We start from the raw sequence: 23,448 nt of genomic DNA on the forward strand, positions 1-23,448 counted from the left end.
GTCCCACTTAAAACAATTTTTTTCCCATGCTATAAGTGAAATAATCTGTCAAATAGAGCAAGTACAGTTTTGTCAATATTAAGAAATTACTGACTCCAAACAGGCCTTTACATTTTGTTTAAAAGTTACTTATAAGTTAGTTTTGTCTTATTTCAAGCAAACCAAGATATTTGCACTAGAAACTAAGCTAAAACTACTTGGTAAGATTTTGTGTTTTTGCAGTGTAATCAGGGGTGAAAGTAAGGGGGTACGGCAGGGCACTGCATACCCCTAAAAGATTTAGCAGGGGTGCGCAGTACCTGCAAGAGAGGGGAGCGGCTCTCTGCTGTAAAACATGAATGGGTTCACTGTGCAGCCACGACAGCGCTCACTAACTAGCCGTGACTGATAAGTTTTTCAAGAACAATCTAAAACAGACTTAATGAATTTTTTCCCCATTTCATATCGTTTCTGAACTGTTCGTGCTTTGCTAGAGCAGCGGTGCAACACGACGATCGCGGAAGGTTTTGAGTCTCAGCATTAGGTGACAAACTGAACGCCGCCAGTACGTAGAGATCAGCACGTCCTCCTCTGGCTGCAAAACCAGGGGTGAAAGTAAGGGGGTACGGCAGGGTACCGCATACCCCTAAAATATTTAGCGGGGATACGCAGTACCTGCAAGAGAGAGGAGCAGCTGTCTGCTGTAAAACATGAATAGGTTCACTGTGCAGCCGTGAGAGAACCCACTAATCAGCCGTGACTGATTAGTTTTTCAAGAACAATCTAAAACACGACTTAATCAGTTAATAAATAACTTTTTTCCCCATTTCATATTGTTTCTGAACTCTTCGTGCTTTACTAGAGCAACTGGTCGATCACGGAAGGTTTTGAGTCGATCTCGGCATTAGGTGACAAACTGAACGCCGGCAGGACGCTCAAACCAGCACGTCCTCCTCTGACTGGCTTAAAACGTTCGTAACTTTATGAAAGAACTACAACAAAAAAATCAACAAAACATGTTCAAATTAATGACCCAACGAACAATCTCAGTAAATGTTGTTTCAACAAGGTGTTGCGCAATTCTGTGCGTTTCGGTTCCATTACCAAAATAAATAACAGCAGGAGTTTAAAATGAACTAATCAACCACTTCTGTGTTCATGAGAAGTTTATTTATGATCGCAAAATAAATATCAAGCCTGCAAACTTAATATCGTAACGGACTGAATGTTATGTTTTTAGCATAATCTCTGGTCGGCTTGTGGAGCGCAGGAGGTTGCCATGGCAACGGGTGTGCTTAAATGACAGAGAGAGACGGAGAGTAAAAAGGTGCGAATCGTTTAGAGTTGATCATCTGTTCGGGTTGTTTTATCTTTTTTTTTTTTTACCTTTGTCTTGGTGCATCGCTGTAGTTTCTGAACTTTCAATAAACGACAAACTTGGACTAATTACCTCGTTCTTTGTGAGTATACGCCATTTACAAACATCAAACACGGTAAGTATGTTTCATTAACTAATTAACAAACTAATGACTTCTACCGCGATAATTATGTGAAATTAAATTATTTGTCTAATATTAAAAATAGTTTGGTTCTGTCGGGCTCAGAGTGTGAGAGGCTTTTCCTTTATCAAACAGTTTTGTTTTTTGCCTCTTATTTAGTGGAAATATTGATGTTGATTAGATTTTCTCCAAAATGATAACCTTTTTCAACCTTTATAGCTCCGCTGTTGAAAATGAGGCTCTAACATTCATAAATGACATTGAAATAAAATCCAGTCCAACATCTGGTTAGAGGTTGTTGTGACTTTTTTTTACACTTATATGTTGTTCAGTATATTTTGCATAAGTGACTGATTTACAATTATATGTTAAGCATAATTTACATAATGATTATTATTAATTGAATTGAGGGGCTGCACAGTGGCGCAGTTGGTAGAGCTGTTGCCTTGCAGCACAAAGGTTCTGGGTTCAATTCCCAGCCCCGGTCTTTCTGCATGGAGTTTGCATGTTCTCCCTGTGCTTGCGTGGGTTTTCTCCAGGTACTCCGGTTTCCTCCCACAGTCCAAAAACATGACTGTCAGGTTAATTGGCCTTTCCAAATTGCCCCTAGGTGTGAGAGTGTGTGTGCATGTACGTGTCCTGTGTGTCTCTGTGTTGCCCTGTGACAGACTGGCGACCTGTCCAGGGTGACCCCGCCTCTCGCCTGGAACGTTAGCTGGAGATGGGCACCAGCAACCCTCCAGACCCCACTGAGGGACAAGGGTGAAAGAAGATGGATGGGTGGATTAATTGAATTGAACATGATAGTATATATATCAAAGGTGAAGTGAAATATATTTAAGTGTGAGACCTGATTTATTTGAATAGAGGAAGTTGACAACGGGGACCCTCGTCGGGTCAATCAGTGTTGCTTCCTAAGTGGACAGTTTGATTTCACAGAAGTTTGATTTACTTGGAGTTATATTGTGTTGTTTAAGTGTTCCCTTTATTTTTTTGAGCAGTATATATATATATATATATATATATATATATATATATATATATATATATATATATATAATATGTGTGTGATGGAGACCAGGGGTTCCATCCCATATTGATGATTATTGATGTTATTTACAGTCAAAATGTGTTTTGTATTTGTTCTTTATTTCAGTTACATTGTGACATTTAGTAAACATTCTTGTTGGGTAGGGAGACTGGCCATCTTTCCTGTTCAGAGAATGTGGGGGAAAATGTCAGTTTGTTTCTGATTGGTTTGAGTTAATTGTTTGAGTACTTGCCTTTCTGGGTGTGTCTCAGCAAGATGGAGCAGAAAGGGAGACGAATGCTCCTGGAGCATACCATTTTCCATTAAGAGGGGTAATACTCTGAGGATTTATATTTAGTTGCATTTACCTTTTGAGTGACCTTAGATTAGTTCAGTTTTAATCATTTGCATGCATGTAAATATTTGTTGGATCATTTACTGTTTGTTAGGTTTGTGTAAGTAATGTTTGTTTCTTGTTTGTCTTTTTTTTGGATTACCCCTTTACCTGGTGTAAGTGTTGGAACTTGCCTCAGGTATATATGTAAGCTGCTTTGTTTCACTGAAAAAAAGGGTGTCGGTGTAATGATGACCAGGAGCTCCGAAATAAATCCACCTCAGACATTTTGTTGCCTCACTTCCTTCATTAATGCAGAGCCTCCGCCGGTCAAAGTGACAATATATATTTATATATATTGTCATAGTCCCCCCAAGAATTTAAAACTACTTTCCCCCTGAGTGTAATGGAATACTTAGTTAAGCTTCCATCGCTCAATTCTAGTTCATGTCAAAATATAACAAGCGAACCACACAGTGCATCACTCACACTCTCAACATGTGTAAGTAGGGTACTGCTTGGAGACCCTACTTACACACTGTGTTACTGAATTATGGCCATTCCCTAAAGCACCTTTCTTTCTTACAAGCAAGATGATTACTTAACTATTCCAAGGAGAACTGCACTCACATCCACTTCACAGGATATCTTATTTTTTTTAAAAAAAGGACTCCATCTCTAACTTACACTTCATAAAAAATTAATGATAAAGAATGTTATTCATTTTGTGTGTGGAGTAAAGAAAATTACAAATATACCAAGAGTTAGAGGCAGGTTTAGCAAAATGAGGTATCATGCTTTTAAAATGGAAGAAGGGGGACTTTATAACCAGAAAAATGGAAAAGAAAAAAAGCCAGTTGAGGAAAAATGATAGCACCATGTTTTAAAAGATTGCTAGGAGCAATGAGTGTCTTGTTCAAGTTTAAAAATCCTGGCATCCCAGAGGTTTAAAACCCTTCAAGTGTTTAAAAATACCTTTTTAAAAATGAAGACCTTAAATCAGCAGTGCCTTGTTCAAAACTAAAGCCCCTTCTCCATAGTCTCACTTCTATAAAAAATAAATTTATAAACATTTCTTCAAATATTTGGTGAATTTGTCACTATGTTAGTATGGCCACCGATAACGATGGTAAAAACGGTTTTCCGTTTATACCATCTAATGGCGGAGTCACTTTTCCGCCATTAGCACCTTTAGCGCGAGGTTGACTGACCTCGTGAACATAAAATTAGGAGAAAATCAGAGATCTCTTTCTTTTCCCAGCTTATCTATCATATTGTAGCATGATACAGACAATCCCATTTCCACAGTTTTAACAAATATGTAAAAAAAAAAAAAAAAAAAAAACATTTTTATGAAAGCCATCCAGACATTATAGCTGCAGTACGCATTGGCAGCGTGGTTCTCGCTAAGTGGGGTGAATCCGGGCAGGAATGTGGGAATGTGGGCGATCCATGAGCGCACCGGAGCTTTGGTCAACTGCACCTTTGTGCAGTCATTTTCTTCAAAATCTCTTGATACATTTTTTTGTTACAGAATGCACTGATACTGAAATAGCTTCTTAAAAATGATAAAAATAAAAAAAAGCTACAATCCCAGTATAGGTTTTCCATTTGCTATTGATAAAGGTATTTATTACATTATCTTTCCAAAACATTAAAACAGAATTAGTACAATTGGTAGTCATTTTACGTTGTCTTGAGAGCTACCTGCATCATTCAAAATCAGAAACAAACTTCTTGTCAGGAAAATTATTTTTAGACCTAAATATCCTGAGGGGTAGGGATAATTTCTACCTTAGCTATATATACTTATATAAATATAATCTGAATGACTTTTATCTCCCATTTCCACAAATCCCCTCAGACTTTGCCACTCTTCTATCTCACCTCTCTATATCCATGGATTTCTAAATTGGTGCCACAGTAAATGAACATAGGTGAGGGAGATTTCCTCATATCTCTTTCCTTTCTAGGACTTTTCCCAGCATTCAGTCAGGAGCACTCAGAATGAGATAAGAGCTTTGACTGTCCCTATGCCGAGGATTGTATGAGGTTAGGATCTCCTTGTCTCAAACCTACCAGCTGAGAGATCCTGAAAAAGAATATTGCTGTTCCTAAAAGTTAGATGAGTTTGGCAGAAATACCAGCCTGGCTTCTCCAAACATATGCTGAATATGCTGTAATTGAGTTTGCTGTGAACACCTGCTTATTAGCAACGGGTTCAAATGTAAATGGTAATAAAGGAAAATCTGTTTGTCTCTAGTTCTCAAAAGGTTTCTAACACTTGGGTCAAAGGTCGTTAGTTTATGATCTTCGGCTTCTTAAAGAAAACTTAAGAAAGTGTAAAGTTTCGAATCACTTAAGGGGCAAGAGTAATACTCTAAAAAATTTATAATAATATAATAACCTTGAGGGTGTATGTTTATTTGTGGTTTTTGGAGTTAGCAAAGGAAAACAGGAAGCAGACCCTAAGCCTGTCCGTGAATGGGTATATCCCTGATTTTAGCTGGTACAGATCTGTTTCTCTTCAAAACACATTGTGAAAATGTTTGGGAGTAAAATAAATCTGCATCGTTTGTATGAATGTATGTGTGAATGGAATTGACAACTTTAACGAGTATTTTAAAACTAATATGTTACATATTACACATCCTGTTACACCAGTAGATTATTAATACTTGGATTATAAAAGAAATTGTTGATTCTTTCCATCATCAAAATAATATATAAAACCTACAATACAGTTTTCAAACTTCTGTACTAAAAAGTATGTTGTTTTTAAAACACTGGCCATGCAAAGTGCAGTCATACGTCTTACAAGCAAATCCCAAACAGTAAAGCAACAACTGGCATTGAGTTAAGTTTAATTTGATTAATGCAGTGATCAGAACTTCAGTCCAGGAATGAATGTCTTCTATCCTCAGTTATAATCTGCGTGCCAGCAGTTGCTTGCTGATCAATCAAATTAACGAAGCATCGGCAGAGATATAGAAGTAATTCTATCCATCCATCCATTTTCTTCCGCTTATCTGGGGTCGGGTCGCAGGGGCAGCAGCTTCAGAAGGGAGGCCCAGACTTCCCTCTCCCCAGCCACTTGCTCCAGCTCCTCCAGAGGAATCCCAAGGTGTTCCCAGGCCAGACGAGAAACATAGTCCCTACAGCGTGTCCTGGGTCTTCCCCGAGGCCTCCTCCCGGTGGGACGTGCCCGTAACACCTCACCAGAGAGGCGTCCAGAAGGCTTCCTGACCAGATGCCCGAGCCACCTCAACTGGTTTCTCTCGACGTGAAGGAGCAGGGGCTCTACTCTGAGTCCCTTCCAGGTGACTGAGTTTCTCACCCTATCTTAAGGGAGAGCCCAGCCACCCTACAGAGAAAACCCATTTCGGCCGGCTTGTATCCGTGATCTTGTTCTTTCGGTCATGACCCAAAACTCATGACCATAGATGAGGGTGGGAACGTAGATCGACCGGTAAATCGAGAGCTTCGCTTTTTGACTCAGCTCTCTCTTCACCACGACGGACCGGTACAGCGCCAGCTTCACTGCAGATGCTGCACCAATCCGCCTGTCGATCTCTCGCTCCCTTCTTCCCTCATTCGTGAACAAGATCCCGAGATACTTAAACTCCTCCACTTGGGGCAGGACACAACCCCCCGACCCGGAGAAGGCATTTATTTTACCCCTATTATTACTCTTTTAGCATGACACATTTTTTTTATTTAATATTGCTCTTATACAGTTGCATGTATTCTCCTTTAGACATATTTTTCTGTCATTTGCTTGCAAGGCCTGACTAGTTATATTGTTATCTTTGGAAAACAAAAGTCATATTCTTGTAATAATAGGATCAGTGCATAAGAAGAAACATTTATTTTGAGCTCCCAAATTAATGGTTTATATATCAGTGGTTTATGTTTTCTATTCAATTTAATCCTTCAGCATCTCTGGGCTTTGGGCTGATTGATTGTGGTTTGCACTCTTACAGAGCTCTTAGTTGCTGTATATGTGAATGTGTCAGGATGGTGCATTAGTACATTTTACTGCTGTCTTGATTAAAAGCTCCTAAATGCAATCATGCATGATCATTGCTGTTTTTGGATACCCCAGTATGCCTAAATATGACTCCACCCTTACTGATTATTCAGTCTTCAAACAGTCCCTGACTGCATCATTATGGTCAATCCCCTTGTACAGTGTTAGAGAACAGCTGTAAGACACATTCTACGTGAAGCAGTTCTATGCTCTTGTTCAGATGTATCAGTTTAGTTTTTCCTCCTTTCTTTTTTGAAAAAAAAACACTTTGGTTTTAATAACCATGGAAGTAGTATAGTGTCAGTATAGTTACTGATTGAAAATAAAAAAATACTTTTTTTTATTTTTTATTATGACCATGCTTTCTAAAAACTCAATTTCTACTTGCCCAGCCAACGCATCATCTCAGACGTGCTGCAACTGACAGCAGTGAAGGTAAGGAAATAATATTTCAGCCATCAACGAACAATAACTTATATGTCTCTGAACTTTGGACTTTACAGCTGCACAAGCAACATTTCTGAAGATGTTGTGTCCTCACTCAGAACAGAGGAAAACTGCTAGAACAGTCCTTTCCTCCAGCTGCTACTGGCTGCCTAGCAACTAATAGTAAGAAAATAAACAGCTAGCACTATTCTGAATAGTCTGGTTTAACTAGTTATTGGTGCTGTGGTGGCACAGGGGTTAAGCACAGCCCACATAAGGAGGCCTTAGTCGCAGGTTCAATTCCTGGTCTGGTGGCCTTTGCCGCATGTCTTCCCTCTCTTTCATTACCCTATTTCCTTTCATAGCTCTTTCAAATACAAGCCACTAGAAACAAAAACAAAAAAATTTCAACAAAGGCTTAACTGGTTACCAGCTCCTTAAATGTGCTAGACAACCAGCATAAAATCTGATAACACTCAGCAAGACAACCACAACAATAAGATGAAGATTTAATGCTCTATTTTTAGGTGGCTATAGAACCACATGCTGGCATATAGAGAGCTCTGAACCTAAAGTAATATGAACCTAAAGTAATCTACCCACAATATATTTCTGTGATCCATCCACATGCTTCCATGTGAACATTTGGGCTGGTAGTTGTCACCAGTAACTGATATTTACCAGTATTATACACTTTAAACACTCTGAGAAAACGATAACTCTGCCAGGCATTGCTTCTCTGCTCCAGCTAAGCATCCCACCACTCAGCACTGCATCACTATCACTGTCACATGACCAAACAAACACCATGTGACCAACACCCTCCCCACTCCAGACACAAACATAAACAGTAAAACGATGGAAATAAACATCAGTTATTAATACCAGCCCAGTTTAAGTTAGTACCAGTACCAATATGTAAAAATAAAATCTAGCAATGTCAGACATGCCAGTGTTGATGTTAATAACATCCCCAACAAATATTTATAAAGGAGATATTTTGGTGAGAATAGGGTGAATATATGAAAATATTTCAATTACTACTGCAAACAATATGGTGCCAGTCTTAGTGGGTCTAAATCTGGCACCATATTTCTGAAATGTTAGCTGGACATGTTGACACAAGTCGGCAAAGTTGTGCAAACTAATTAAAAAGTTAGAAAAGTTTTTCTAACTGCTTTGTTTTTTTACTTTAAAAGCTGTGCTTTTGTAGAGAGAATTAATAATATTCTGGTCATAATTTCATTCTAAAAAAATCAAATATTGCCGACTCCTGAAGATAATATTCAACAGGCGATGAATGGATAGTATCTCAGTGAAACGATAACTTCTTTTTAATTGAGTCATAAAATTGACTAAATAAATAAAAAAAATTCTTTACCTTAGTTTTTGCAAAATGGTCTGAGGGTGATTTTGCTCGGAGTAAGCTATAGTTTAACTCTGACTTTTCTGTCTTGTGTTCTGCTGTGTAGAAAAGGACACAACCTTTCTGTATGCACTATTTACCACATGAGCTGAGTCTGAGGGTATTTAAGCTCTCACTTACTCAGTATAACCAATCAATGTCATAAATCTGAGTTTTTTTCTTCTTCCCTTGGAGAGTTTCTGTTCTTGCAATGTTGCCTTGCATGTTACACGGAGAGAAAACAAAGGGCCTAGTGAGTTACCCTCCCGTAAGTGCTTATGTTGGGGTCTGGTGTTGGTTCAATAAAGCTAAAAAGTGAATTAAAGCGTCCGTCTCTACACAACAGAGACACAAAGGTCACACATTAAAATCAGATGCAAGCAGCCCTCCTTTGAGCTGAGTGAGGCTTGTCCTTTTGCTCTTCCTCCAGGGAGGAGATATAATCAAACCATTGATGTCTCCATGAGGCAGAGATCACGTCCTCCACGTTCAAGTCTCCAGGGACGAACTCTGCTGTGAGCTGAATCTGTGTGCTTACAGGCTGCTTCCTATTAAAAATAACACCAGGAAATGTATTAAATGTCATAAAACTAATTTGTTCAACATGCAAAGCAAGCTGATAAAGTTCACTGACGCTACAGGTTTAGTTGTTATTATCCAAGACCTTATTAAGCTCATTACTTTAGTGACAGTTAGTGAACCAGACAGTGAGTCTGCAGGGACTGATATCCTGTTATTTTGGAGAACTTAAACTTGAACTGTAGCTGGTTATTTACACATTAAAAAAAACACTTAACAAAATATCTGTGTATTACAGACTGGTTAATGCATAAAACAATGACAAATGCTATATATTTTCAAAATTCAAGCTTATTCAAGCTTTCTTTTATTACAGAATTAAAGCATAGCGAGAAACTCTCTGGAAGTTTTCCATCTACTGTATACAGTGAAGATTCACTAAGCATAAACATTACAGCAGGAAACTGGATAATGACCATAGGAGGCCACAGCATAGACCAGAAGATGCTTGAAAAGCCTTTCTGAAGGTTGTACAAGTAACAAACACACAACAGCTCTACCAGCAGCAACATTTTTGCCAGCTATGCAGCAAGTCCCTGTTTACTACCACCAGCAACCCCACAAATAAAAAAGCCTCCAACAGTTCTCAAAGATTGCCAGAAAGATTCCTGTGGGCTTGGAGAACAGACCCCGCGTTGCAAAGCATGTGGAGCCCATCCTCTGGCCGGGCTGAGCACAGTTGATGCTAAATGGGCCATGCTGCAGGCAGATGCTGTAGAGACAACTGCTGAGCACAAGTTCATACAAAACCCAAGAGGGTGCACTAGGAGTTCGGAGGGCTTTTAAAACCTTTCTGATGAGATGGCCAAGATTAAAGGAAAGTACAACTGACAAGCAGAAAGCAGCACGGGGGGTGGGGTTCATACAGGTCTTCATTCATTTTCAATTCACTTTGATTTAGTATATTAAATTGTCCAATTCCCAACTAAAGTCAGTGTTGGCTTTACACTCCTCCAATGAGAATAAAACACCAGCCACAGCTGTAGCAACCCACCATGCTGTGGGCTCAGCTCAGGAGGTTTCCTGTTCCTTGGACAGCAGTTGACTGTCATGGCCGGAAGAGCAACAGAACATAGGCCTAGGTCATACTTAATAACAATAATTTATTACTTTCACCCAAATCCCCACAGCTTGGACTTTATTGGTCCAGAACCTCAGAGTGTTTTCAGAGTTTCAGCTAGACGAACACAGACGGCTGAAGGAAGGTCCCTCCCTACCTTGCTTAAAAGAAAAACAAATTAAGCTGTATGGAAATAAAACATGGAGAATCATTGCACAATTGCAACGGACTCACCAAATTGCCTCAGGAGACGGGTACCAGTCCCTCCATGGAGTATGGTAGTGTTGCTGAGAGCCTGATTATGACTCAGCAGCATGGGGGGTGGGGTTAATACAGGTCTTCATTCATATTCAATTCACTTTGATTTAGTATATTAAATTGTCCAATTCCCAACTAAAGTCAGTGTTGGCTTTACAATGTGAATAATGTGGATGTGAATAAAACACCAGCCACAGCTGTAGCAACCTACCATGCTACAGCTGGGGCTGGTGTAGCATTGTAAAGAACATTGTACTGTTTTTTACAATGCTGTAAGGAACAGCACAATGTTCTTTACAGCATTGTGCTGTAAAGAACAGCACAATGCTCCTGTTGGGGTACTTACCAGCAACATAAGTCTGCTTTGCCTCACGCTGGTCATGCTTAACTACATCATATATACTCTTCTTTTTTTCAATAGAGCATAACTAAAAAAATTTATTTTACATACGTATTAAAACTTTCGCTGTCCTAACATGAGACAGATAATCTCTGAAAAAATAATCAATCTCCTCCCTGTGTTGTTTCTGACTCCGCTCAGTCAGAAACAGCCACTCAGAACTAGCAGTAATCAGCTAGCCACCATGCTATCAGGAAGTTTTCGTTCAGTAACTCAGGATTGTTTATTGTAATGGATCCTGTATTTACCTTTGAATGTTAAGTTTTATACTTGAATTTTTTGGCAATGTTGAGAGGTTTTATTTTGACTCTGCATTATTTAGCCTCTTCAGAGCCTTCATATGTTTTCAGTCTGTTAAAGATAGTATTACTGATAGCAGTACAATTTGCCCAATGCCTGTTTTGTTTTTATCTTGGAAAAAGTTATTAAAAACAAGTTTTTGTATAAATTAAGGTGAATTCATGGTTCCTTTCTCCACATAATGTAACAGGTAGTGCTTATGATTAAAAAAATAATAATTATGTGATCGGTATCGGTGAGTGATCGAAATCGGCAGGAAAAAACCTGATCGGCACATCTGTACTTTTTAAATATAATTTCAGAACTTTATTATTATATTTTGATATAATTATTATATTTTGAGTGTAATAATTGTCTCAGAATTATATAAAAAATATATATTTAATATACTTCAAATATATTTTAAATATACTATTAATATATTAGTAATGTATTTAAATTACACTTAATTTTTATATTTGATTTCCTGCTACTGATGATAAACTACAATTTTAATTACTCGTGAAAGTCTTTATTCCTACGTACCTATTTTGTAAATGACATGCATAACTATACTACAGTACTTACATTGTTTTAGGCTAAAATTACATGTGAAGATTAATTACACAAGATGCCCAAGGTAATTCAAATATTGTTTTATTACAGACATTTTAAAACTGTCTAATTTTAATCAAAACATTATCAACTTAATATAAATTATAAGTTTTCAGGTCAAAAGTGAACATATGAACATGAAAATTTAAGGTTGACAACAAAACATGACAGTGAGGATCAACGACAGAACATTCCCGTTCACTGCACCTTACAGAAACCTACAAAAAATAACAATAGAGCAATTAAACACAGAAAGCATTTGTATTTAAAGAGAACAGAAAAATGGCAAATAAAAAAAATAATACAATTTTAAGACGTTGTGGACTCGCCATGTATGTAACATCATAAGAACTGATGATGATTGGGACCGGATGCCTGGGGTGGAAAAACATTTCTGGGTGTCTTCTTTGCCTGTTTATGTTAGAAGTAGAAAAAAATAGTCAGCAATGTCATAGAGTCAGTTGATGTTGGTATTAACTATGTAGCTGTTTTAAGTGTGGACTTAAGGAGACAAACTACCTTAAAATCTTTCCATCCATGATCTGAACACACTGATCCTTGCAGGGTGGTGAGGGGGGTTGGTGGTGCCCATCCCCAGCAGCCATCAGATGAGAGGGAGGGTTCACCCTGGACAGGTCACCAGTCCATCACAGGGCCCTGAAAGCCAACAACAAATAAAATGTATGAAAGAGAAATTGTAGATTAACAAGAGGAAAAATTATGTCCAGTTATCTTTAAATCAAATCATGTTTATTAAGAATTTAGTGTTGGTAACAGCAGTTTTTGTTGTTGAAAATGTAGCTAGCTCCTCATTGAAAAAACAAACTTACATCATGAAGACGATGTGGAGGTTCATCCTCAGAGCTGGTTGGTGATCTGGTGGAGTCAGAGCTTCTTCTGAGACAGAAAGTCTTTAGCTTCCTAACACCTGATTTCTCTGGCTTCCTCTTTCATCTTCATTTGTTTATATTATGTCTATGCTCCTTCAAGTTTTTTCTTCTCTTTGTGAAGTTTTTTAAATAAATGAAAGTGTGCAATACGGCCACCATCTGGTCTGGAGTATGAACTAGAGCTAATGCCGTTGATTATAAGGTTTTACATCACACATCTGAAAATTGATTGGGTACTTTCTTAAAAATGACATCATGATTATCCTTTTTTTATTGTATAAAATTTTAATAAATATTAAAAGATTATTAAGGCACTTAAAAAGTCATACATATTCATTCATATTTTGTCCACTTAAAGTATACTTTTATTTAATATATTAAAAGTGTATTTTGGTACAATTATGTTTAAGTGTGTTTAAAGTTCTAATTTTGAAATTGGTACAAGTGTATTTTTAGTATACTTCAGATATACTTAGGTAGTACACTTAATATTTAGTATACTTAAAGTGTACTTTCACAAATTTAAGTATGTTTGAAGTATACTAAAGTATACTTTTTTACACCTGGGTTGTGAACCTCTGTGGTATTTAGGTTCACATGACTACAGGGTCATGATGCTGTTCGGTTACACAGTTAGTTTTCTCCTCTGAGTAAAGGGAGGAGCTGTAGACTATGGCATAGTACTGTACAGAAGTACAGAACAGAGACGTTGTAAACTTGCAACAAAACAGAGATGAAGACAAAATACAGTTGGCAGAAATATCAGTAAACTCTGTAATAAAATGACCTCAGCTGTATGGGAATCTGTGCTCCTTAGTGGTGTGTCAGCCTCACTCTGAACTCTGCCTTTTATGGACGCAGTGGAAGGAGCTGCCTCCTTATTTCAAAAGAATAGTTTGAACGTTTGTAAAGAAGCGAGTTCTTTAAGACATATTTCATAAAGTGACTCAGTTGTTAAGATAATAACTGTAGTGTCTCTAGATGTTTTGAAGATGGTAACGCATATTCAAGTCCAGCTGAAATTTGAACAGTTTTAGTGTGAAACAGAGAACGAAAAATGTTTGGTTCCCGTTTATAAACAAGATTGCTCATTTCTGAAAACAAAAAAGTGATATTATGGAATAACTCTAAAGCGTAATTTCGCCATAACCGCCTAAACTTTTTTTTTTTTTAATTCTTCCTCTTTGTGGAACAGAGAGCAGCGGATGAAGACGGCAGCGGTTATTGTGCGGTTATGAACCCGTGTTTCGGCCTCAGACCGAAGGCTGTCAGGTTCTCGCGGCTTCGCGTCTTAATCAAAGCTTTTCTGAACGAGAAAATCTGAAGGGTGAAACTTGGGGCGCGCGCTCCGTTTGATTAAAGTTGGAGCTCTGTCCCTCTAAATCATTTCACCAGTTCACTTACTGTATTTGTTTAAGCTACACAACTTACTGCCTACATCTAGTTGTTTCCACACTAAGCCACGGAGCTCTAAAGGAAACTGCAGCCATTGGAAGAAGTTTTCTAGCAGCAATGTTCGCTCCTTCTTTTCTTTACCTTGTTCTCCTGTCTCTCCGTTGGCTCTTTCCAGTTGGCCGTTCAGCAGAAGAAAAAGCAAAAACAGCAAACGTCCATTTTTTGCCGGTGATATTTGGGCATTTTTCTGCCTGTGTTTACTGTACATCCCTGTTTCCCTCGGTGGCTCCCCGCCGGCAGTCCTCCCTTTCCCCGCCGTCGCCCTACTCTGCCTCCCTCTCGCCTCCGCCAAGCGTCAAACCGAGAGAAACTGCGAGAGAGCACTTCCTCTGCACGGCTTCGACATAAAATTCATCCCAGTGTCAGTATCATGAAAGAAATGGAAAACGAGAAGGTCCCACGAGCTTTGTCTCCTTTAAATGACATAAGCTTCGCTCTTTCATAAACAAAGGGGAGAGAAAACTTGATAATTCAATCATAACTGTATTAATGGTAGTACAACAGAAAGTTTTCAGTAATTGAGTCATTTTAAGTGACTTTTTAAAATTATTATTGTTAGTTTTATATATTTGTAGTTGTCCTGATAATAATGTTGCATTATAATGTTATATTTAGTTACAAGCCACTAAAAATGATCTTTTAGTGTTTTCTGCATTCAGACATCATAGGAAGAACATGGGATGGAATGAGACACAAAATTATAGAATTGTAAATAAAAATCTTTAAATGATTTACTATTGAAAATAGTATTACTGTGTTTTATACACTCGGTCGACACGTGGGAGAGAAATCTCTAAATTTTCAGGCTGGAATTCCAGTTAATTTGTTTGGCATGTAATAAGAGCTAGCATAAGATTTTTTTTAAAATCTAATTTACCTCTAGTTTGCATGTTTGTCTCGTGTCTACTCAAAATCCATTACATAGAGATAAAACAATATTTTTGACCAAATAAACTAATCTCTTCTCCACAAGTATTCACAGAACCAGCTGTCAAAAACAGAAAACCATACAGCAGATTAGTAGTTTCAGCTTTAGTGAAGTATCCAGGCCTTCTACAAAGTTAGATAAAACATTAATATGTAATGAAAACAAACATTTCATTAATTCAATTGAATTCCATTTATTTATATAGCTCAAATTCACAACACACCATTTAAAGGCACTTTACAAAAAAATATTATTTCAATCCGATCATAAATGAATCAAAAATGATTCTCGTTATCAAACAGAATCATTTGTTTCAAGTTCAGTTCATTATTAAAATTAGTTTAAAAAGAAGCACCAGCCGATAGCATCAAGTCAAACACTTGCTGCATTCACTTCTCTTTAATGAGTACGTAGCAACAGTAGACAATGGCTTGACTTAACAGCAATTCCTCATACCAAGTATGCATGTAGCGACAGTGAGGAGGAAAAACTCTCCTTTAACAAAAAGAAACTTCCAGCAGAACTAGAAATGGGCTCAGTACAAGCAACCATCTGCCACGACCGACTGGGGGTTTGAGAAAACAAGAAACAAATAGAAAAACTTTCTACGTTAATGAAAAGTCAAAAGTTAATGGCAAGAGAGAGAGAACAACTGATTGTTGGCAGCATTATTTCAGCCAATGTCCTCCAGGAAGGAACCACATCTAAACAGAACACGAGACCAGATGGAGCTTGTAAAACAACAAAGAGAAAACATAAAATTAGAAATTAAAATAACAGCGACAATAATATTTTGTCTTTTTGTAAGAGATGAATTTAGCTCTTCTAACATCTATAATGTTAATATGCTTTACGATATACATTTTTGTTCCTTAGTTTATTTTCCAGATAAACAGGTGTGGAGTTAATTTTACACTTGTTTATTCATAGTAACAGCTAAGGAAACACTGCACTGAGTGAATGAGTTTTTTCTGCTTAATACATTCTGTGTTTATTGCTATTGTAAAGACTGGCTGGCTCAAGACAAATCAAAGTCTTTTTTTACTTTAACTGAATGCAAAAATATTTTTAAGAACCTTATAAGTCATGGTTTTCTGCTTTATTTTAAACTTTGCAATTGAATGGAAAATATTTTAACATGTCGTGCTCTTATTTTGAAGAAAGTTAATGTTCATGCTCATGCTGTGAATGTGTTTAACCTGACATCCATTTGTGCTGTAGAGTGTGGCCTATTGTACTGTCAGAGCATACTGTGTGTGTATGAGTGGAAGAGTCTTCTTTGACTCTGATATGTTGGTCTCACATTCTTGCAACAAACTGTTGATACTCAAATGAAGAAACAAAAAAAATTATTGAAAAGGATTAAAAGATGACATGCAAAGTTCAGAATCCTTTTCTGGTGTTTCTGAAAACCTAAAATGTTTTTATTCATGAAACACTTTTCTGAAAAATATAAATAAGTAAATAAATAATCTTAAATTCTTTTTTTGTACTCCTTAAATTTTAACATAATCATAATAAGAGGTTTACCATCTGTTCAAAAGCATGTTATAAAAGATTATCCTGTATGTTATAAATGTTTTAAAATATACATGTCACAATATTACACTGTGTCCACATTCTCAGCACAAAGGAGCCTGTTCCTGTTTTATGGTGAGGAGAAGTGAGAGAATGGGAAATGTGGTTTGGACCTCAGGATCTCATCTCTGCTTGTCACAGAATAAGTAGTTCTATTGACTTCTTCAGGTTCTGACCTCCAGATTGAACTGAACTGATGAGAGTCAGCTCCTGTAAATCTGAGGTCATGGATCTCAACCAGAAAAACTTAGAGGCAGACTGACCGCCACCTCTCCTGAAGTGGAGGAGTCTGTCATGACGTTCCTGTGTTTCCTGCTGGCTGCTGTTTGCTCCCACCGGTTTTGCTGCTGTAAGCTCTGGACTCACTCAGAGCCAAACTGACATCATTCTTTTCACAGAGTGGATTACAGACAAAGTAACTTCTCCTTCTCCCATGAATGAATGTGAGGTGAATGTGAACCTAAACCTGCTACCAGACTTTCCACACTCTGTGACATCATCATCAACGGTTTTCCGTATTTAGACCGATTACCTTTAAACTTTCCTGTTGAAGAAACAATCTGCAGTAAATGAACATCCTCCATTTTTCATCAGTTACATTTCCCACAATTCAAGATTGTTGAGTCCAAGTCATTGTAGAATAGAATCCACCTTTGCCAGGTAACCATCACTTCCTGTTTACACAACACTTCCTGAAGAAGAAGCTGTCATTTTTCTATTCTTCCTGTACATTCAAAATTTTTCAAATAAAACTTGTTTAACCTTTCCCGGGTTGTGGTCCGTGTTGTGGTGCGTCTTCTAGGTCTGATTCATACATTACTCACTGAAGTTTCTGGGTATCTAGTTCATAAGTCATGGTAAGATAGAACAGGAGATGGACAGATATAGATTGGGGTTTTGTCTGCAGTAATCCACACACTGATACAGTCTGTTGTACTAAAGAAAAAGTTGAACCAAAAAGCAAAGCTCTTGATTTACAGCTCAGTCTTCCTACTGTGTGACAAAAATGTAATAAACAGAATTATAAAGAATGCAACTTTTGAGGCCGATGGCAGTTTGAACCACTTCTTGTCATCTTCTTTACGACACTAGCTGAGCTGCAGTGTTAAAGTTAGTTTTTAACTTCCTTTTTATGTACAAAATATGTTTCAGTCAAATTATTTAAAGTTGTTTAATAGTTCCACTACAAATAACATATTCAGTTAGAAACTCTGCATTAGGAATATGTTTTTCTGATGCTTGTGTACTGTTGCTCTTACAAACTCCTCAGTCAGGGAAACTCACTGAAAAGAATCTAAAAACTGAACAGAGCACACTGTGGAGCAGATAAATTCCTATAATTACTTGAGAATAATTGAGTGGAACAAAGTCATCAGCTACAGAAGAAAATCTCCATTCCTACACCTCAAGGATGTATTTTTATTTATTCAAGCTCCAACTTTCAGGAATGTAAGAATGTTTTATAAAACCCAAACCCTATTTTTCTTCTCTCTGTTTTGTGAAAAATCTAACAGAATGAACTTACTTAAGCTTACTAACTTCTGCTCTCTATTCTATCATATCTTCTCAGAATGATATCCAGAGCTGGTGTAAAGCAAAAAGACCTTCTGTTTGTTCCAGGGGATTCAGATCATGTGCTGCTGAGCTGCTGACTGTATAATATGGGTATTTGTAGCACTCTGGTGGGTCCAAATAAAGGGCAGAGTCGTTGTCTGTCTTTTCTCTATATGCAGCAGCAGTGTGGTGGTGTCACGCTCAGCGTCTTTAACTTTGGAATTACGGATGGGATTTAGACTCAGCTGGCAATAGGGGACTCTGAATAAGACGGATTTCTTTCACCTCATCAGGAAAATGTCTCTGCTGCCACGCAGCCAGTCCAGTGACTCTGCAGCCTGCCTGTAGGGAAACTGACTGTTGTACTTGTTCAGTGAGCTATTTCACAGAGAACTTACTGTATTTGTGCTTTGTTCTGTTAAGGTGGTATTGCCACCACCACTTGTTGCACAGTAAGGCTTAAATTCAAAATGTTTTCATTTTTTTTCTTCAATTCACAGGTAGGCATCAGAGTAGGTGGAGATTTACTTGTCCTTCACTGGCTCAGTCGTATTTTTTACAGCTTGCTGTATCTTATTATGCTAATGTGTGACATCTTATTATGCTAATGTCTGAGTACAGAGAACAGAGAACTGGGTACAGTTCTCTATACTCAGAGAACTGTACCCAGTTCTCTGAGTATAGAGAACTGGTGGACTATGGGGTGACGTCTGTAAAGTTAAGGCCTTTAGAGCCTTGACACTCAAAAGTCTGTCAAGAAGCCTTTTGAGTGAACAGATACTCTGCCATTACAGAAAGCATCCCTGTTTTCGTTTCTACTTTCTTTTCCATCAACCTTCAGCCATTGTTGGATTATTAAACAATTCACAGAGCAACATTTCTCTGCATCTTCAACAAAAAAACACTTGCTAAGATATTACTTGCAGTTTACTTTGAATAAATTTAGATAGAAACATTACTACAACAAAAGTTTATTTTTCATGTTTGAACAAAAACATCTGGTAAAAAAATAAATAAATAAATAAATTAGGTTAACGGAATCTTAGGGAGACAAAATATATCACACCTAAAGAGTAAAAGCTTTAGCTCTAGGAAGCCTCTTAGTCTCTCACATTCTCTGACTCCTCCATTGTGGCCAGTTTACATGGGAGCATAGAAACCCTCAACCAAGCTGAGGTGACAATTCAAAGAATAGTAAAAATTAGCCTTCAAAGGAAATTGAAGTTTAGCCATTGATTTCATCACATAGTTGCAGATATTTATTGGACCTCTTTCTTTTAAAAGAATGAAGAAAGAAAAGTGCAGATATTTTATTTTAAAGCAAAATAACACATTTCTGACAAGCAAGAAATAACAGCAGCAACACAATGAAACAAAAGCTCCAAAGAAAAATCCAGCAGTTGTTTATTTGCTAATATGCATTTATTTAAAAAACGCCTATCTTTAAAACACTACAGGAAGGTAAAATGTAGGTTTAAATGTTGGCTTACGTGGTGCGAGGGGGCGATGATGAAGCTGTCAAGAGGCCTTTTGAGTGAACAGATACTCTGCCATTACAGAAAGCATCCCTCTAAGCTGGTTTGTTTGACACAAGATACTGTAAGTAGCATCTGTTTCAGCAGGGATCCACAGGCTGTTTATGTACAATTACTGCTGAAAGACATTCATGTTAAATTAGCGGAAAGCTGGGATATAGCAGTAGGAGGATCTGGAGGTGTTGATTTTACATGCAGGATGATTAAGCCCCAAAAAGAGGACAATTTCACCAATTTATCATTCAGAAAACATACAGAGCAAAATACATTTGAATTATCTATTTATTAAGCATGGACAAAGCTGGTGCAACTGGTGAGTAACTTAACAAGACTGGCTTTTGAACCTTATTTTCATGTGGGTTTAGTATCTGTAGAAAACAAAGAAGTTTAGGTGAACTGTCCCAAGCAGCCTCTTCTCTCATGTCAGTAGAGGAAGTGAATGTATGGAGGGAAACCAGAGCAGGGCTCCAGTTCATGCATCAGGAAATGACTTTCTGTCATATCATCAGGTGCTATCTCTTTGTCTGTTATCCAATTCCAGTGGATGTGTTAGTGGTCAAAACCATAATGGAAGATCCATATAATGCAACACTGCAGAAAAAATGTACAGTGCTTTACAATTGAGATGACAGCAGTTGTCAGGTGGATCAGAGACGGACAAGAAGCTGAGTACAGAGAACTGGTGGACTATGGGGTGACGTCTGTAAAGTTAAACATTAACAATTTGGGTCATTTAGCCTTTCATAAGAGAAGAAAAGTCATGTTTTCACTATGTCATTCATAAAAGTCAGTTTTACATTTAACTCGATATTTAGTTAGAAAGCTTAACTAAAGTTTTCTAACTATAGTTAGAAAGACTATGAATAACAATGTTCCACTCAGTCTTATTCACATATAAGCTAAATATTTACAAACAAAAGATTTTGCAACGTTGTTGCTACTGCCTCTAGTGGTGTGGGGGATGGTAACACAGCTAATATAATTACATTACTAAATCAGAATACCGCAAAGTATTTTGTGTGTCGGCGGGGGGCGGGGGGATAAGAAGAGTTCGGTGAATGCGCATATGGGGTTCGGTACCTCAAAAAAGGTTAAGAACCACTGCTCTAAAGTCAGCAGCCTAAGGGAATAGTCCAATCATTTAGTACACTGGATGCAGAGGTTTGATTTTCTCTCTTATACAGTCAAGCTGTGATAGTCTCATCAGAGCCTGACCTCCTCACCCTTCCTGCAGTCTCCTTTTTACTTTATGACTGCCCGTTTCTTTGGACAGTGGATACATAAGGTCATCCACCTGCAGTCTCTCTACTCCTTACATCTTCACTGTTCCACATCTAAGCTGTGTACCAGCTTTCCAGCCTATGCAGCAATAAGGCTGCATAGGCAGCAATAAGGTGCACAGGAAGCTGTGCACTGTGGCTGCATCCAGCAGCTGTTCAACAGGAAACAATGAACAGAACTCCACCAAAGGCAGGGTTCATCTGCAGTGACATCCTGAGCCACTGAATCATACTGCAGAACTCTAACAGTCGATTAGAAGCTGACAGATTCTGAACAGTTGTGAGCAGAAGGAAAATATTCTAACACTGCTTTAATGAAATCTCACATCATTCAAGTACAAAACTGTACAATTGGGGGAAAAAAAAATTTGCCTGCAAAAATGCCTGTCATACAGGCCATCTGCTTACCCAGAGTTCTGTGTCTGCTTTGCTCTTTCAGAAGAGGAATCAAATGTGCACGTGACATCCTGTGTATGTAAAATACAGTCAAACATTTCCGTCCTCTCTGCTTATGTTATTAGCAGACCAGGGAGCGTGACACACTTCTGAAAGCACAGGTTCAGCTTTGTAAATCAGCGCTTAGCTGGATCCCCCAACCACCAGAAAGTCTAACATTAACCCTTCTCCTGCTTAGAGACAACAACAAAGCTCCCCCACAAGCTCTTTTTCTCCAAAACATAACAAAGAAACAAAGTTATTCTGAGCAATGCTGGTGTGGGAGAGCTTTATTTGAATTATCACATCTCCAGAGAAGAAATGCTTCCCTCAACCAATTTACAATTTGCCCTTTAGGCCAGAAATCTTGTGCTGAGTGGATAAGTTAATTAAGAACAGGGAGAAGATAACGGCCTTGTATCTGCCTCCTGCTGTACAATAATTACCGCTTATATGGTGTGTTCTGATGGATGGCATACAAAGAATATAAAATACCTCACTGCAGGCTACAGTACATTCATTTGACTGGCAGATGTCTGGCAATGAAGAACAGTGGCTCACTGTAATAGGTAATTACCATCTGGCTACTGCAGAAACTAATTTTATAAGACATCCTTATGAAAATAGAGAGGATGTGATGATTTAGAGGAACATTTCAGAAAGAGAATGCCAATAAGTCGGACATCTGACAGGGTTTTTAAAGTATGCAGTGGTATGACAAGACAGGACGTTCCCACCCAGCTTAGTTCAGGGAACACTATGTCCATGATGCTGGTATGATGAAAAGAGTCTGAAGATGAGCAGGAGCCTGGAGGTTCTATGGCCCTAGGATCTAGGGAATGGAAGCATGCTAGCAGAAGGGAGCTGTGCTCCAGCTGTTTTCTATCCAGAACCTGTGTTCAGTCTATTTGCTGTCACATCATCCTGTTCCCTCACAGATTCACAACTGTTACCAATTTCCCTGCTACTTCCTTATGCATTTGTAATATTCATTAAATGTTCACCATGACATGACCATGATCTGCATTTGGGTCCCCCAACGGGTGCAGACCTGGAGGAGTGGATAGAACAGCATTGACTGCTCTACCTCAGTCTCACCCAAGGTGATTTAAAGGTCAACACACCTGATATAGGAAAATACTTGGTCACTGTAAAAGACAAAGACAGACATGATTTATGATCATTGTTCTGTCCATGAGCAAGGCAACACGTGCAATAGGCACACCAGTGTATGGCAAGACATCATTATCAATAATAAGTATATTAACGTGTTGTTCTGAACTGTAATTAGCATGACGATGCATAAAATCCCTCTACACCTTATTTACCACCACAGAACATTTTTACATGATTATACCGTATGTCATTTAGGCCACCACACATTTCATTGAAATTCACAATGTGTTAACACAGAAAAAAAACTTTATCCCACTATTTATGGTTCAGAACAAGAAGTTAATATACTGCTTATTATTGATACTAATGACTTGCCATATCCTCATGACCTATTTTGAGGAGTGTGTCTGGACAGGTCATTTGGTTGATTGCTCACATCCCCATTTGTGTAACTGTCTGGTTGGAGGAGAAGAGACGCAGAATCTGAAGAAATGTCTGGTTCTATCAGGATAATATTCATATATGAATAAAAACTCAAAGGGAGTGATTATTACTAAAAGGTAGGTTTATTAGGAATGCACTTCCTCTTTCCTATATTGAGGAAAATCTATGCTAAATAAAAAGCCCAGGCAGAGGTGCTACTTTAAACTGCAACTCATATTTTACAGAGGTTTCATTGGGAATCTGAAGATTGATAATAAGAAACTTTCTTTGGTCATTTTAGATTAAACCACAGAGCATGACCCTTGTATGGCAATGCTAAGTAGAGGGATAAAGTTGTCA

The 23,448-nt window shown here is 38.0% G+C and overlaps 1 protein-coding gene across 3 annotated transcripts in view; it reads right to left on the minus strand.

Moving 5' to 3' along the window:
- adam19a (ADAM metallopeptidase domain 19a) overlaps positions 1–14,534 on the minus strand; it is a 182,697-nt gene extending 168,163 nt beyond the window's left edge. For 2 of the 3 annotated variants that reach the window (XM_081600059.1, XM_081600058.1), the window contains exon 1: positions 14,321–14,534. In XM_081600059.1, coding sequence (XP_081456185.1) covers positions 14,321–14,447 — 127 coding nt within the window. In that variant the 5' untranslated portion in view covers positions 14,448–14,534. The remainder of the gene's footprint in view (positions 1–14,320) is intronic. The other variant, XM_081600057.1, reaches the window with a different exon arrangement.
- Positions 14,535–23,448: the final 8,914 nt, after the last annotated feature.

The sequence above is a fragment of the Poecilia reticulata genome, chromosome 18, assembly GCF_904066995.2.
Source record: "Poecilia reticulata chromosome 18, P_reticulata-male-v2, whole genome shotgun sequence".
In the NCBI taxonomy this organism is placed as follows: Eukaryota; Metazoa; Chordata; class Actinopteri; order Cyprinodontiformes; family Poeciliidae; genus Poecilia; species Poecilia reticulata.